Raw genomic sequence first — 16,673 nt, forward strand, 5'->3', positions numbered from 1 at the left:
GCTTCATGGCGTGGGGCTCTCTGCCTCTGCCTGACTCTGCTTCTTTCTCCCAGCATTCTGTTCTGTCTACTCTGCCTTTCTAAGCTGCTGTCCTATCAAAGGCCGAGGCAGTTTCTTTATTAACCAATGAAAGTAACACATAGACAGATGACCCTCCTCCATCAAAGATTTGATCTAGTAATTGAACAAAATTAAATAAGTCTATTACTCATTTGTGAGATCAAATAAATAGATATGCTCGCTCATTGGCTCATTTATCTGACTGTCTTTCAGTTAATCCTAGTATTTATTTAGCACCTTTTGTAAGCCAAGTGCACATTGGTCCATTATTCATCCCTTCTTCCATCCATCCATTTTTCCATTCTTTCATCCTCTAATCTCTTATCCCTCAGTCAGTCCTGGTAACTATCCATTGAGGATCTTGTGTAAGCCCACATTATCCTAAATGGAGAGACACAAAAACAGGTAAATCATGCAACATTTGTTGAATTTATATTTCTTATATAAACGTAAGAAATAGAGAAAACAATTACCAACTTCTGTATAATATTTGCTTGATCATATTTTCCCAAGAAAAAATTCATGAAAAATTGTAGACCTTGTAGAGTCATTCGTTCCATTGCTTAGGAAGGCAGTATTAGTGACATTATTCTTTACTAGCTGAACATATCAGAAGGCCTACATTATTACCAAGTTAATAATAAATACCCAGTAAGTTACTCTTATTGTTTTCATTTATTGTGCCCCACGCTATGGTTTGGGTTTATAAGTTATTACTAGCCTATGACAAAATCAGTACAGAATCTGCAAATATTTAAAAATTCATTTTATAATATATTTTAAATACTAATTTGCAGTGACTTTCTAAATGATGCTTTCTCTCCAAAGAGGTCAAATGATAAGAGATCAAGGGGTGATGTGAATAGGATAAAACACATCTTAAGTGCTGCAGAGATCCAGCCAGTTTTATTTTTTTGTATTCTATTTTATTTTTGTGGTTGGTTAATGATCTCAGGAAACCAAGCCTATATCAGAAATAAGAACAAAGTGTATGAGCCTTGAGGGCTGCCTACACTGCTGATCTCTTCATGTAATTGGAGGCACTGTTGATCCAATTCTGTGCTCTTGTAGCCTTGGTTTTTGGATAGAGAGATCGGTTTCTTTAATAATAGTTCCGTTTTTGCCTATTTAAGTTCCCTTCTTGCCAGTGGGGTCATATATTAGCCCTTGACTCGAATATTGCCAAAGAGCTAAACCATAGTGAAACCTCAGATCAACCTGCAGTTTATAAAATATATACTTTCCTGAAAATATTCTTATTTTATCATCAGGTCTGAACTTGACACTGTTTAATTTCTTAGGGGCAGAATGTTTCTTCACCCTCGCAATGCTTGGTCCCAAACCCAGGACCCTTATACGTGCTAGGCAAGTGCGGCTCCACCAATGAGCCACACTCCCTAGTCTAGGGCCTTAACTAAATGTTAGGCATATTTGGGGTCAGTTTTCAAGTTTGTGTCCTGTCCCACAATCTATCAAGCTGTAGGCCCAGGAGTTTGCTTGAGCCCATCTGTATAGCTGACGTACATCAAGAAATGTTGTCTTCACCTTTCCTTAATGCAAAAAAGGTTCTTTCCGCATTTTCCTTATTAGTGGTCACTGAAGGTCATCAGGAATAGGACCCCTTATGACCAGTTTCTGATTTCTGTTCCAGATTATTTCCCCCGTCTTCCTAATGATGAGAATTGGGAGTATGTAAAAGTTACAAGTGAATAGGCCACAGGAGAAACAATCCTAATGGTTTAATTGAAGAGCTGTACTGAGTGGAATATGGAGTGTGCTCTCTTTGTCTCAGGAGTAATTCTGTCACTTTTGCATCTTAGGTGGGCCTCTTAGGAAGAACTGGCTCAGGGAAAAGTACTCTGTTGTCAGCATTTTTACGCTTGTTGAACATTAAAGGTGATATAGAGATTGATGGTGTCTCGTGGAACTCTGTGACCCTACAAGAATGGAGGAAAGCTTTTGGAGTAATAACACAGGTGAGCACAAAATATGTAAAATAAAAACAGTAAAAATTTACATTTTTATCATTTTTTTACATACCTAAGAAATTCTTACTACTCTGCAAAATATATTTGGTGGGTTCTGCTATCTCTCCTGCTGTGCAAGAAAAAATGTACCATAAGGCATAAAAACAGCTCTCAAAATTTGGAACTCTGTGTGAAGTGTATTTTTTTAAATGTTTTGGTAGTGTTTTTTTGTTGTTGTTGTTTCGTTTTGTTTTGTTTTGTTTTTGTTTTTTTCTGAAGCACAGTCTGTAGCTGTGGCCTGGCGCATTGTTTTGTGATGGTTTCATAGTTCAGTGTTCACAGTTCCCTGTGAGCGATAGCCACAAATCAAGAGACATTTTTACTGCGACTAAAGGCAGAAGACATTTGCAGTGTTTCTGTTGCTGTTTGCCCTTTTCTCCAATATTTTTCCTCCTTCTGTTCTACTAAGCATGGAACCCAGCACCTCTGTACTTTTAACAAAACTAACATGCCAGAAGCATCACCCGGACACCAACTACAATCTAGACCAAGAAAATGCTTGCATTCTTGATAAATGATCTTCATAGAACATTTGCCCCTTTCAAGTGGTGAGGCACTAAATATTGTGGCTCCCAAACTGATGCTTTAAATTCATGTCTGTAGTTTGCCATTTTCCAGAAGCTTCATCCTGAATGAAGTTGTGGGAACATAATTTTTAAAAACAAAGGAGATTGTCAGAGAGTCTAAAGATAAAGAACTATTGAAAAGATAAGTTTGCTAAGGTGATAGAATTAGCAAGTAAAAATGCCAAGCACAGTGGAAGCAAGCGTGGTTGTCAGAGAAGCACTGCCATTGAGGTCCCCTAATTTTAACTAATACAGTGAAGTCTTTGCCTTGTTGTTCTTGTTCATACAGATATAGAAAAGCCAGGCTCTGAAAGGTCACTCCTTTCGTCCTTCATTGTACCTGTCAAGCAATAGAAGGACTTTGCACTCCTTGCTAGTTCTCCTTAGGAACTTACATAGACAGGACCCAGGGTACAATAGAATGGACCAGACTTAGAAAAATCTGTCTTGCCTTTCTGCTTAAGTCAGTTTTCAAACTTGCCTCTATTCATTTCTGCTCTCCTATGGCATCAAGATACATAAAATGAATTAAAAATGTGTCCAGAGGCTTCTTCAGAAGTGCTGATGAGGACCATATAACTTCTTTGCTTGGTGTCTCAAGAGCATTTGCCAGCATGGTTAACATTGTCTCTGACAATTTTTGAACATCTTGTAAATACCTAATAAAGAGAAAGAAGACAAAGTCCTTATATACTTGATATCTAAGCTAAGGGCTGCTTTCCCTTTTCTAACTCCTCTTGGAAAGTACGAATTATAGCATGTTTTTCCTTTCCTGGAGTTTGATCTTTAGAAGGACATAAAAAATGAAGAATGAGCCAAATATATAAGAACAACTAATTTCGTTGGCTTTTTCATCTTTTCCTGTCTCTAATGTCTCTCCTTACAAGGTCATACTTCTGAATATCACTCTCACTTTGAACTAGCGTAATGTTCATTGGCCACTGGTTTTCAAACACATGAAACAGGTACTTTGAAACACATCCCCTGTCTCATACAAGGGATCCTGAAACATTAGCTGTGGAGTCACAAGCTGCCATTGGTTTGAGCAGTTTCTGGCAGGTACTTGTTTTTATTTTTTTGTTTTTATAGGTTAGCATCTAGAAAGCCATCTCAGAATACATGCTTCCCAGAAGACATACTATTGTGTACATTCTAAAGAGCCTCTTTCTTGTATTCTATTTTGGCTTTGAGTTTTGAGTCAAGAAGAGAAGAAAGTGAAGCTAATAGTTGGCATCTCATTGGCTTAGACATTTAGAGTACCAAGATGAAAGTGCTCACTAACTGTAGACCTTGTAAGCAAATGAATTAATGAGAAACAATTGTTTTAAGGCTTCAGTTACAAATTTGGAAAACTGGAAGCTCTTGTGAGCACATGATTAGAACTTTTATTTTTGTTTTCATTTATTTTTATTGTATGTGATATGCGTATGAGAGGAGGGGAGAATGTGTGGGTGTGTGCATGATGTGACACACTTGCAGAGGTCAGAGCACAAATTTCAGGAATCTGTTCTCTCCTTTCTCCATGGAATTTAGAGATTGCATTCAGGTCATAAGGCTTGTGTGGCAAATGTTTTTATCTACCTAGCCATCTCACTGGCTCCTTTTCTCAATGGTTTGGAAATACGCAAACCATTTTTTTCTCCATCACTCTCAGCACAGAGTGGGGACATCTTTTGCTTTGGGAGATATCAGGTCGCATGTGTGGATATAAACAATGAAAGTGTGGGGCAACAGGTGATAACTTAAAACTTTCCATACAAAATTGCTAAACTTTGTTCTTCTAACTATTTTATAGGCTCTTTAGTTATAGCAAAAGGGCAAGATACTATTTGTCTTTGTTGTGCCACCGCAAAGTTCTGGTCCAACCTGTAAACTTGTAATGAGGAACTCAAAACAATGGTCATTTTCATATGACAATGATTAAAGCAAAAACTGAGACAAAATGAGAAACTGAAAATCAGTAATTGAATATATTACTATCAAGGTTTTGGGTAGTGCGTGGACAGTGATAGACTGTCCAGACCCCAAATCTGCTAATACTGCTTCCAGGGCCTCAGTGCCCCTCATTCCCTGCTGTTTGTCTCCTCCTTCTTTCCTTGTTTCCTTTCTGTTTGTAGCAAACATGTAACTGTTTGTTGGTCAGACTTTATTAATTGAGGATTTTTTTCTCTAACACTCTCAGCGTCCACACACAAATATGATCTCAAACCTTGTTTATGAATTTCTTCTTGTCCTTCTGATGTGTCCTGATTTTCAAATTACCTGTCCTTTCCTTTCATTTACACTTAGAATTTAAACACATTGTAGATAGTCTCATAAAAATGGAAGCAGAATTAGAAGAAGAATAATAGAAAGATTAAATAATTTTCTTCTGAAATTTTTTTCTCTGTTGTAAGACATGTAACAGAACACCTTGCATAAGAGGAATTCAAAAATCCACCATTCTATGCTGAATCACTAAACATTGTTGTCTCTCCCGTTTGTGGGTCTGTCAGCATTTAGGCTCTAGTCAGTATCATCTTAGGCCTTTGTTTTGTTTCTCTGTGTCAGTCTCCTTATTTGTAAAGTGGGTAAAGTGTTAATAACAATTCCTTGTACCTTGTGTGGGAGCGGAGTGAGAAGTGTTCAGACTCCTCCTTTCCACATTGCTCGAGTGTTCCTTGTGCGCTAGTTACCGTTATCATTGATTGTTCCAGGAGGAAAAGTCATGCTTCCTCTGTCCATGTGCTGGCCTGGGGCTGTGTCCTGGAAGTGTCAATAAATGAGTGTGGACAATTGCACAAAGAAAGTTGTAATGAATGCATGCCATAAGGTGTCATCTAGTGTATAGGTTTAGAAAGATTGGGTACATGGAGTTGCAGGCCGGGAGATTCTGAACAAGCAAAAGGATAGGTCAATATGACAAGAAAGAGAGAAGCCTCAGAGAAAAGCAGAAGTCAGAGAATTTTTGGAGAAGTTATAGCATGGTCTAGCAGCTAGAAACTGATTCTTCTAGGGTAAGAAAGGACCTGGAGAAGGTGTGGTCGAACACTGGTACATACATGATGGACTATCAAATGATCGCACTGTGATGTGAGTAATTAGAACTTGCTGAGGTAGACAGTTGAACACAATGCAGAATTCAAGGGAAGACATAAAAATAACTGACATCTCCTATTTTCAAATAAATACAACACCATTTAGCTATTTCTGATACTAAAATTCAAAACCTTTGATTATATACTTTGATTAGAAAAACATTTTTATCTATCTTTGAAAAGGTTTATACTAAAACTTTGTGGCATAAAAAGTATTATAACTCACTGAATGGATTTCTGGGAAACTGTACTTCTACTATCTTACATGCAATCTTTTATATTTAAATAAATGACAGGCATATTGATAGTATAATGCTCTATGTTTGTTATAAACTGTTAATAGTTCTGAATAGAAATATATTCTTCATAATTTTCTAGCCGAAAGATTTTCTTAAGAGCAAAAGTGTTTTATTTTAAACATTGTAATGCAACCTGAGAATCATGAAGATTCATCCTGGATAGGTGTTGACTCTATAGAAACTACTGCAAAAATGATGAGAGACTTCAACCCCATTAATAACTCCAGTCATTTGGGCCACATTTCAAGGAATATATACATACATGTATATACATATACATGTATGTATATACATACATACATGTATGCACGAACAGCCAATTCTCCCATTTAGTTACTTTATATTAAATTCAGTCACTACATATACTGAATTGCTTTTTTTCTTTTCATTTGATATCTAGTACTAAAGCACAGTGCCTGTTGCAATGACAGACCAGCCATGGGAAGTCAGTGTAGGCACAGCTGCTTCCACAGAGATGAGGAATAGAGGAGTCAGTTTCAGGGAAGAGATTAGTCATCAGGTGAACAATGGTGATCTCTTTGTTCTGCCTAGAGTCTCAAGAATTGCTCTTTATACCATACATGACATTAAATAAATATCAAATATTTGCTTGCCCTGACTTTTCTTACTAGTGAGTAGTTTATGACAAGACCAGCAGGGGACCCTGTGATTTAAAGGTTCAGGTGCATTTCTTTGGTACATGGACCTGAGAGAGCCATGGTAGCCAACCCATGGCTCTTCTCAGGGCTGTGACTGCTGAATTTGTAGAACAGAGAGAAAGAACTTAGCATGACCTCCAAGGACCTTTCAGGTATACAGAGGGTTTTGTGGGCTGTTCAAACAGTTTAGGAAACATAAGCAAGACATCTGCTGGCACTGTGACAGCAGCAACTGCCAGGTTCTCTTTGAATTACAGGAATGGAATGTCTGATTGATTGCATACAATTGAGTTCTAACAGAACCAGTTTGTTCAGTCAATTTTTCTTTAAAATTGGATGTGTAGTTTACTAGACAAGAAATTCTGAACAAAAGGCTTGCAAGATTTCTGAGTTGTAATAAACCACAACACCTAAAGCTTTTAGATTCCTAAGAGACAGCTTCCTTCATAATTTTGAATGTGTATCTGTTTAAAATAAATTAGTTAAAATGTCATAAATTCAACAATCTAATATGTATATTATAGACTTTTATGAATGAAATTTAGGCTATTTTTGAATCAGCTACGAGCCATCATCGCAGATTCAATGGTTTGTTAGTGTTATACTTTAAGCAACTGTGATACTTTTATGTTGGGTCACATTTAGTAGATCTCTTTGTCTCTGTTTCTCTCTCACACACACACACAAACATATGTGTTCTCTCTCTCTCTCTCTCTCTCTCTCTCTCTCTCTCTCTCTCTCTTCTTTCTCTCTTTCTCTCTCTCTCACACACAACTTTATTAGCCAGAGAGTAATTTATAGAAATTAACCTTCACAATTGAGGAAAAGTAACATTTACTCTGATTGTGATTATTTTGTGCTTTCACTTCTTCACACATTCATTAGGCAACTTTTTTGAACTTATACAAAGCGTGTATCTATAGTAGAAAGTAAAGACGTGGCCTTCAAGGGGATTTGAGCATTTTAAATCAAACATTCACAGATGTGCACATAACCTTAGTTGTTTTCTTTGAGACATGTGACCTACATTGGCCTCTGCCTTCCTATGTAGCAAAGGGTTAACTTAAAACCTTTATCCTCCTGTTTTCTAACTCCTGGGTGTTTGGTTTATGGGCACATGCTACTGTGCCCAGCTTATGAGCTTGTGGGATCAGACCCAACGTTTCTTGCAAATTAAGTAAGTATTTTTACGAACTGAGCAACATCTCCAGCACCTGAGCTTAGTATTAAGTATAAGAAATAATTGGGGGAGTTAGTTTGGTTGGATGACAAAGAACAGTGCCTCTACAAAATGAAATTTAATTTGAAAAATAAAAGATAGAGCTTGCCATGTGAAGCATGGATATATCTAGTTGAGAAAAATAAATTATATGAAGACGTTAAGAAAGTCCGTGATAGACTAGAATGGTGTTGAAAGGGTCATCAGATCTTGTGATCATCTTGAGGATTTTGTGCCCTCAGTAAAATGGGAAATTATTGAAAGTTTTCTAAAAGGTTAATGAAATGAACCATTTCTATTTATAATGAATTATTTGAATGCATTGTAAGAGAAGCAAGAATATAAAGAAGGAAACCAATTAGGAAGCTCTTTCAGTGACATGGAGAGAGGACGGCGTGGACTACTCAGTGGGAACATTTGAGAAACAAGTTGATTTGATGTAGTGTGAGGATAAAATAAATGGCTGATAACTAATTCATTTAGGTGGATTGAGGGGTGAGATTAATCATGAGTTCCTCCCAGTTCTGAAGATGCCATGTTCTGAGATAGAGATGCAGAGAGAACAAAATTAAGATATAATTGCTCTGTTTTTCAAAGCATGGAAATGAGACTGGCTTTCTGTTTGTAGACAAACTATAACCAAACTACCAATGTGCAGGCCACATCCCCTCTAATAACTGTCTGTTTTGAAGATAAAACACCTTGTCCACTCCTTTTAGTCTTCTAGAATAATAGCACTATTCTGTTTAGACAAAGTAAACATTTCTGTTGTGTGCTTCAACTGAATATATAGCTCTTTTAAAGTTACAGAGAGGCAACCAGGAGAAGAAAAATATTTTAGATATTAGCTACAAAATTATTTTGCCAGTCTTCTATGTGTACAGAAAGGACTAAATATTATCTTTTAAAACATTGCTTATTGCCCAAGATTTCTCGTTAAGACAGTGATGACCTTTTAAGCACATGGCCCACCTAGGTGGAAGTGGTCCTGTAATGGAGCATCGCAGTGCTGGCCATGAAGTGCTTCTCCCACACCTGCAGCATCTGCCTCTTTTCCTCAGCATCCATGCCTTTTAACAAATAGCTGATCATGATCACTGATGAGTTTCTAAGTTGTTCTTCATTCTGTTTCTCTCTGTTCATATAAGTAAGATGCTGCACAAATCTATAAACTAAATGAGCATATATGTTTGACTAAGTTTCTGTATGTTAGCCAGGTTTTACAATAAATGTCTTAGTGTTCTTTACATGAACAATGTCTTAGTTCATCAGCAAAATCCAAGGAAAATATATTTGAAAAAAAATAGAAGTTTTTCCTGGCAATTTAATTCTAACTCAAACACATGGTGTTTTAAATTTTTCTAATTACATATTATATTTGCTTATAATGAAGAATGTAAGTAAAAGAAAACATTCCTCTTTCTACAATATACAGTGACTTCATTTTCCTTATCCCAAGGACATTGAAATTAGAAAAAAAAGTCCAGAAAACATTTAAAATGCTGCTGCATTTTTTTTGCTTTAAAAGTGATATAGAAGTATTACAATTTAAGAAAACTAGATACTGGATATGTAAATGTCTGTTTTGTTTAATTTCTTAGTTGAAATGTTTTGGAATAAAGAGGAAAAAATAAGATGTGTAGGTTATTCATACTTTCTAATTTTCTTTATCATTATAGAAAGTATTTATCTTCTCTGGAACATTCAGACAAAACTTAGATCCTGTTGGAAAATGGAGAGATGAAGAAATATGGGAAGTTGCAGATGAGGTAAGTATATTAAATGAAATAGTTCTGAAGAGGCAGATCATACACAAGTGTGATTACCATAGGTGATGTATGTTTCACACATGTGTGTACATGTATGAATATATGCATGTGTGTGTACATACTTTCTAATTTACCTGGCATATTCATGGTTTGAATTAGACTCATCCCTCTTCTCAAGGGAGTGGGAACTTACCGTATAGTCTATTCCTTGCTGCTGTCATAATGTTCCATAGACTCAGTTGTCCATAGACAGGATGAATTTATTCTCATCTTTTTTGAGACTGGGAAGTCTAGAGCTAGCAGCCACTATTTGTTGTCTGCTGATGCCCTACTTCCTGGAAGTTCAGAGATGTACTTGCAGTGTCCCGGGCAGGCCCTTTTTATTTAGAATGCTAATAGGGAACTCAGACCCCATGACTTAGTCACTTCCCAAATGTCTTATCTCTCAGTAGCACTGTCTTGGACATTAAGACTTTGGATTCCAACATGTTTCTGAAGGATTTGCACATGTAGACACCTCACTACTCCACTCCAAAATCATGTCTCCATCTCAACAACCCTCAAAGTTTCAATGCATTCCACTATCAGTATACAACTGGAAATCCCAAAGTCTCAATCAAGCCAACTCCACAAGGCTGTGGGCTTTAGATTTGCTGTATTGGCATTCCACCATTTCCTGTCCTTTGGTCATTGTTGCTCCCTTGCTGTTTTCTGCCTTGCTCCAGAGCAAATCTTACCAGGAGCTTTGAAGCCTCTGAGTGCTAAATGCTAACCCCTTGAGTAACCAACCCTAAACTTCCCCTAATAAAATGCACTGAGATTAACTGTTTTTTTTTTCATTATCAAGGTTTCCTTATTACCCAGCAAATGCAAAGTTTCTAAAGAAAACATTAACTAAATTGTGACAGGTTGTAAGATCCTTACTGTAATTTTACAGGGTGAACTTTAAGAATGCAGTGTACTAGAGAGGACTTGGGAAAGAGGGTATAGGCTGTATAAAACCTGCAGGTATTGCCAGGTCTCCATAAAATTTTCAGGGAAGCAGGATCATAAAATCATCTAAAATGTTAGAAGATACAGTTAAGACTTTGGATTCCAATATAATACAATGGTCACATGACTAGATTTTGTCTATCAGTCCATATTTAGTTGTATCTTTTCACTGATCCTCCTTTTAAATTTATGTTTATAAAGGTGTTACTTCTGATCTAACCTTAATGTCCAGTAGTTTGAGTAAGAGTGACAAGTTTTTTGTTGAAGAGACCACAAAGAAACACAAGCACCAAGCCCTAGCCTATGGCAGTACGAGATTTGGTTTAAAAGACACAAATCTTAGACTTTAATCCTTTATGGTTGATAATCCAATATATACAAACAGGGACATGTTGGGGTGGGTCAGCCTCCTAAGACACTGGGACAAAAGTCTAACCTTCCTGGACTGGTTTAGGGCAGCTCCCTCCCCTATACAGCTCTGGATCTCCTGCATCTCCTGCTCACCACCCACCCTGTGTCTCTCTATTGCCTGTTCCACAGAGTACCTGTTGTACGTTGTGTAAAGAACCTTTGTGATTTGATCTTTACCACTCTGTTCTCAGCCCCTACCCTCCCTGTGTCCCATGATTCTGTGAATTTCAATTTTCTTTAAAGCACGACTGCCCTCTGCTCTGCTGTCAGGACTGGTGTGGTTGCTGCTGCTCTTCTCTTGTTTTCTGTCCCTGAGAAACCCTCCCAGGCCACCACACCTGTTGCTTCTCATCATGCCAACCTTTTGCCACACATCACTTCTTTCTGAAACCCATCCTGACCCCTCAGCTTTGTTGGGGAACTAGGCACTTAACTCCTGAATGAAGTATGGGGCTGAAAGAATCCTCCAGACAGCTTAGGGCAACCAATACTTTAAACAGAGTTTTGCTTAATAAACTAAGTGGTAGCTGGAATTTGAGGGTGATGTGAAATTTAATCTGTGCAAACTCCTGTGTATTTTTAGAACGTCAGCCTCTTGAGTGATTTTAATTCTGTGGTATCTTGAGTGCTCCTTCTAAGCACAGTGTTTTCCTTTCTTTACTACAGGTTGGACTCAAATCTGTGATCGAGCAGTTTCCCGGGCAGCTCAACTTTACCCTTGTGGATGGGGGTTATGTGCTCAGCCATGGCCACAAGCAACTGCTGTGCCTGGCCCGGTCTGTTCTCAGTAAGGCCAAGATCTTACTTCTTGATGAGCCCAGTGCTCATCTGGACCCCATGTGAGTTCCAGAAATTCTGTGATGTAATAGCAAAATAGACAAGAGTCATTGAAAGTTACTTCATATTGCTACAAATTTCCATTCAGCTACTGTGGCTTCAAGTAGGGAATACAAAATAATTGTCCAGGAGAAAGTCACTATTTAACATGAGCCCAAGTACTTGTTTCCTTCCATAAGAGCCCTGTTTCCTCCTCTGACTGGAGTCTCGAATTTTGTGCAAGCTCTTCAACCTCATGAACATATGATGAAATATTGTGTGCACACTCTTATGGTTTCCTTCTGTAGACTTTTTATTAAAAATTCATTAATAGTACAGAATAAAGATCTGAAAATGAATCTACATAAAATGTAGTTTCATTAAAGCTTTCTTGCAATCATTTGTCTTATTGGTGTAGTAAGTACTTAGAACTTACCCCCTGCTTAGAAGATGACTTGGCTAATTCTGTACCAACATAATGCTAAAAGTAGTTTTTAAATAAAGAACTAAATATATAGGACACTATGCATGTTGTCAAAGATAAAGACAGATATTCATACTCTGTAATGTTTATATGGTTTTCTATTGCTTTGCTAGAACGTACCAAGTAATCCGAAGAGTTCTCAAACATGCCTTCAGTAACTGCACAGTAATCCTCTGTGAACACAGGATAGAAGCAATGTTGGATTGTCAACGATTTTTGGTGAGTCTTTTACATTTCTTTGGTGTCTCATTACCCTTTTATTTTAACAATCTTGTGCAATAGGTCCTATAAATTATAGTCATGCATCCTTCCTTCATATATATATCTTTATGCATACATTTGCTTGCTTAGTGTGGCTGCAGGAGTCTTTCCTTTGGACTGGAGCTATGAAGTGATGTTGAAATTTAGAACACTCCAGTGGCATGATATTGCCAAGTGGCATCGTAGACCAGAAAATACAGAAAGACATCTGTACTTTTATACTCTTCTTTGGGGGAACTAGTCACAAAATGTCCTCTTGAAGAAACAATCTGTTTCTTTCAATAACCAAACGTCCCTTGGGGAAGATCCGGGATTGGCCTTCCTGTCAGTGGCTTTAGTGCAATAGGAGGAAGCCTATTTCAGTGTCCTCCTGTCTATTGGGAAGCAGGTTAGTGTCCTTGTCAGCTACCTTCTCATTCCCAGCTATCATAGCTCCTTCAGGGGGTCTTTACAAATTCCCTCCTGTTTAACACCAAGAAGGGCCAAGGATCATGTAACATTTTCACTTCAAGGCTTTTGAATGGTCTGGAGGGAAATGCTTTCCTTACTGAGGCACTGTTATTCCTAGTGTCACTGCTCAGCTGCAGCAGCTAGAGGGTAGGTTCATCTCTTGTTCCACCACGGCCAGTTTAGGGACTGGGTCAAGACCTCTGTTCTCTGGCCTCAGACTTGCAAAACTGCATTGCAGGTGTTATACTCAGTCATGCCTAGCCAATTTGGAATTGCTAGGCCTCAGACTCAGTTTTGAAGAAGTTCGAAGTTTATGGTGCTGTATATATAGATCATCTTAAAAGTATAGAAGAGGTAAATCATGGATCACTCAGGTTTACAAAGCTCCTTCAGTTCTAGCTAAATGAAGGAGTATAAACCTGATATTAGATGAATTTTTGAAATTCCAAGTGCTACTTTCACAGCTAATTTTATAGATGTGAAACTTAAGTAAGATATACATGGCTCTGAACCCTGTGTTTTCTTTGGACTTTTGTTCTCCTTTGGGCGTAGGTCCGTTTCTGATCCTGCACTGGCTTGATTTTCACTCTATATGAGGTTTCACTAATGACCTTTTCCCTAGGTCATAGAAGAGGGCAATGTATGGCAGTACGACTCACTTCAGGCACTTCTGAACGAGAAGAGTCTCTTCCAGCAGGCCATTAGCTCCTCAGAAAAGATGAGGCTCTTCCAAAGCCGCCACTCCAGCAAGCAGAAGCCTCGGTCGCAAATTACAATTACTGCTCTGAAAGAGGAGACAGAAGAAGAAGTGCAAGAAACCCGCCTCTAGTGGCTGGGATGCTGGGGAAGCAGCTCAGTGGACCTGAGACATTCCCAGAACCCATGCAAAATGAAAAAGCCTGGCATGCTCCGTGCTTCTAACCCCAGTGCTGGGGACACAGGGACAGCTGAATCCTTGTGACTCTGCGGCAAGTGATCCTAACCCACACAGAGTTCCAGGCCAGGTACCAGAGGGACAGTTCCTGAGGAGCTCCTCTTACAAGTACACACACATGAACACACAGACACACACACGCACATTAATGGACATACACAGAACAAGAAGAAGAAGGGAAAAGGAAAAATTAAAGGCCAGAAAATGCAAATGATTGCAAAATGATCACATGAAATGTTTGCTCATGGACTCAGAGAAGAAGAGCCCCACTGTGTGTGCCTTTGAAAACAGGGTGAAGCCCCCATCCCTGCTTTTTAGGAGTCTGTTTTGGAAGAGAAATCAAGAACATTCCTATGGGACTGGGTAACTGGCTTCTAATAGTGGCTGAACTGTGTGAAAGGCTTCAGAGACCAAGGATGCGCCACTGGTGCTTTGCAGGCCATGTTTTCCTGAAAACTTTTGCCCTCGAGTCGTAGCTGGAAAGGTAGCTCTAAATGCCAACCAGGTTAGTTGTTCAACTTGTTACTCAGAGTACTTAACTTACATTATTGAAGAACTTAGATCAGATGAAGTAGTGTAACATGAGGGCCGGCTTGTTGGAGTTTCTGTCCCACCCAGTACCCCAACAAGCCAGCAAGTCCCAAGGAAAATCACACAGAGTCTACATTAGGTTATAAACTGATTGTCCCATTAGGTCAGGCTCCTTGTTAACTCTTATAACTTATGTTACCCCATTATCCTTATCTATGTTAGCACATGGCTCCGTACCTTTCTCAGCTGGGCAGGTTACATGCTGCCTCTTCAGTGGTCTGCACAGGAATGGCGAGAGAGCTTCTGCTTCCAGAATACTCCCAGTCTTTTTGCTCCACCTCTACTTCCTGTCTGGCTTTCCCGCTTATACTGCCTGCCTGGCCAATCAGTGTTTTATTAAAATATGATTGACAGAATACAGACAATTCTCCCACACCAAAGTAGTAACAGGAAATGGTGGCTTATATATCCCATCTTTCTTTTGTTCAGGATAGTTAGACGCATGGCTATCTTACCTGACACATTCTCTGTGTAGCCCACTCCAAGCAAATGTTAGAATCCTATGAAAGCACGGGGTGGTATTAAAGATGCCCCGCTCGACATCTTGTGTTCTTGTTACCTTCATTCAGTAATAAGAATTCCAAGATCTTGGAAATTAGGATTAAAACCATCAAGCCCTACTCCCACACATCTAAATGTTCTTATAATTAAAGTGTCTCTGACCTAGGAAGAGTCATTACGATACCGTGCAGGGGCCAGGACAATTTCCTTGATGTGGAAATTGACACATGTATTTTCCCAGAATAGACCTTTAAGACTTCTGAAGTAAGGAGACTTGTGTCAACACGAACTGGAGCAGCCCAGTACCAGGCCCAGGAGTTCTCATGGACACAGGCCTCAGGAAGCATGGGTAGATATGTGCAGGGGATGCTCATGTGTTCCCAGCTAGCTGTGTATCCTTCATACTCTCCACACAATTGTTGGGGAGATACTCTGACAAAGATTTAATCATGAATTAGTTTTATATGCTTTGCTTTATAATTTGTGATGCAAATGAAATTTTCTCTGGGAAATATTTATTTTAGTAATAATGTTTTAAACTCACATGTAACAATGATGTATTTTAAGAATGATTACACAATCAATTATATTTGTATAAAATAATTTTTATATTTGAAATGTTGAATTTTTATTGGCACTACCTATTTCTAAAAAGGGAAGTGAGGAGGACAGGAATTATAAAGACCAGTGACCTTCATGGAGTGAAGCATTGGAACCGATGCAACTCTTGTCCATGTCTGTTTGGTTCTCAGACAACACATGTTCCATTTTAATGCAGCTTTGAAGAAGATGGTACCGAAAGTCAAGATGGTCCAACTATGGGCACATCAGCTTCTGAACTAAGCCTTAGAAGAATGTATTATATTTATTATTATAATAGAATATCATGTGTCAATAAAATCTTTTTATTTGTGTGAAACTTGTCTTTCAGATATGTTCATTAGGTATGTCTCTGAAACACCTAGCTCTAGTCTCCAAGATTCATGGGACACAAATCTTTCTTTTAGATATAATCTCCTTAAGAATCCCAATTGAATTAGAGCACAAATCATCAAGTTGTCTCTAAATTTCAGTAAGATATTCATAGTATGTTTACCATTTTCATCATTTTGAGTGATAGTTCAATAGAATTTTGTAAATTCACATAGCTGTGTAGTTACTACCACTTTTATTTATAGTTGATTTTTTTCAACTTGAAAAACTATCTTTATCTATATAAACAATAACCCCTTTCCATTCCACCATGAATCCATGAATTCCACTTTTGGTCTATGATATGATTTTGAGTGTACTTTGTAGGAACACAATCTCAATGTTAGCCCCTTTTTACTTAGCTTCTTTTACCAAACACGTGTCTTGAAGACTCAGTCACATTTTATGTCATTTTTCTTCTTATTCAAGTGACAGGAATTATATATAAAATGTAATATGTGTTATATAATATTTTGCATAGCCATTAATCTACAAATGGGCTCAAATTAATTCCATGTTTTGAATATGCATATGAGTATACAGACATCTCAGTAAACTTTGAAGGTTTCATATTAAAGAGAGGC

At 38.1% G+C, this 16,673-nt stretch overlaps 1 protein-coding gene across 1 annotated transcript in view; it reads left to right on the forward strand.

Moving 5' to 3' along the window:
- The window catches only part of Cftr (CF transmembrane conductance regulator), a 131,408-nt gene extending 115,372 nt beyond the window's left edge, over positions 1-16,036 (forward strand). Inside the window, exons 24-28 of the mRNA XM_048449006.3 lie at positions 1,881-2,036; positions 9,587-9,676; positions 11,747-11,919; positions 12,494-12,599; positions 13,714-16,036. Coding sequence (XP_048304963.3) covers positions 1,881-2,036; positions 9,587-9,676; positions 11,747-11,919; positions 12,494-12,599; positions 13,714-13,920 — 732 coding nt within the window. The 3' untranslated portion in view covers positions 13,921-16,036. The remainder of the gene's footprint in view (positions 1-1,880; positions 2,037-9,586; positions 9,677-11,746; positions 11,920-12,493; positions 12,600-13,713) is intronic.
- Positions 16,037-16,673: the final 637 nt, after the last annotated feature.

Source organism: Myodes glareolus, chromosome 25, assembly GCF_982192425.1.
Source record: "Myodes glareolus chromosome 25, mMyoGla1.1, whole genome shotgun sequence".
Lineage (NCBI taxonomy): Eukaryota > Metazoa > Chordata > Mammalia > Rodentia > Cricetidae > Myodes > Myodes glareolus.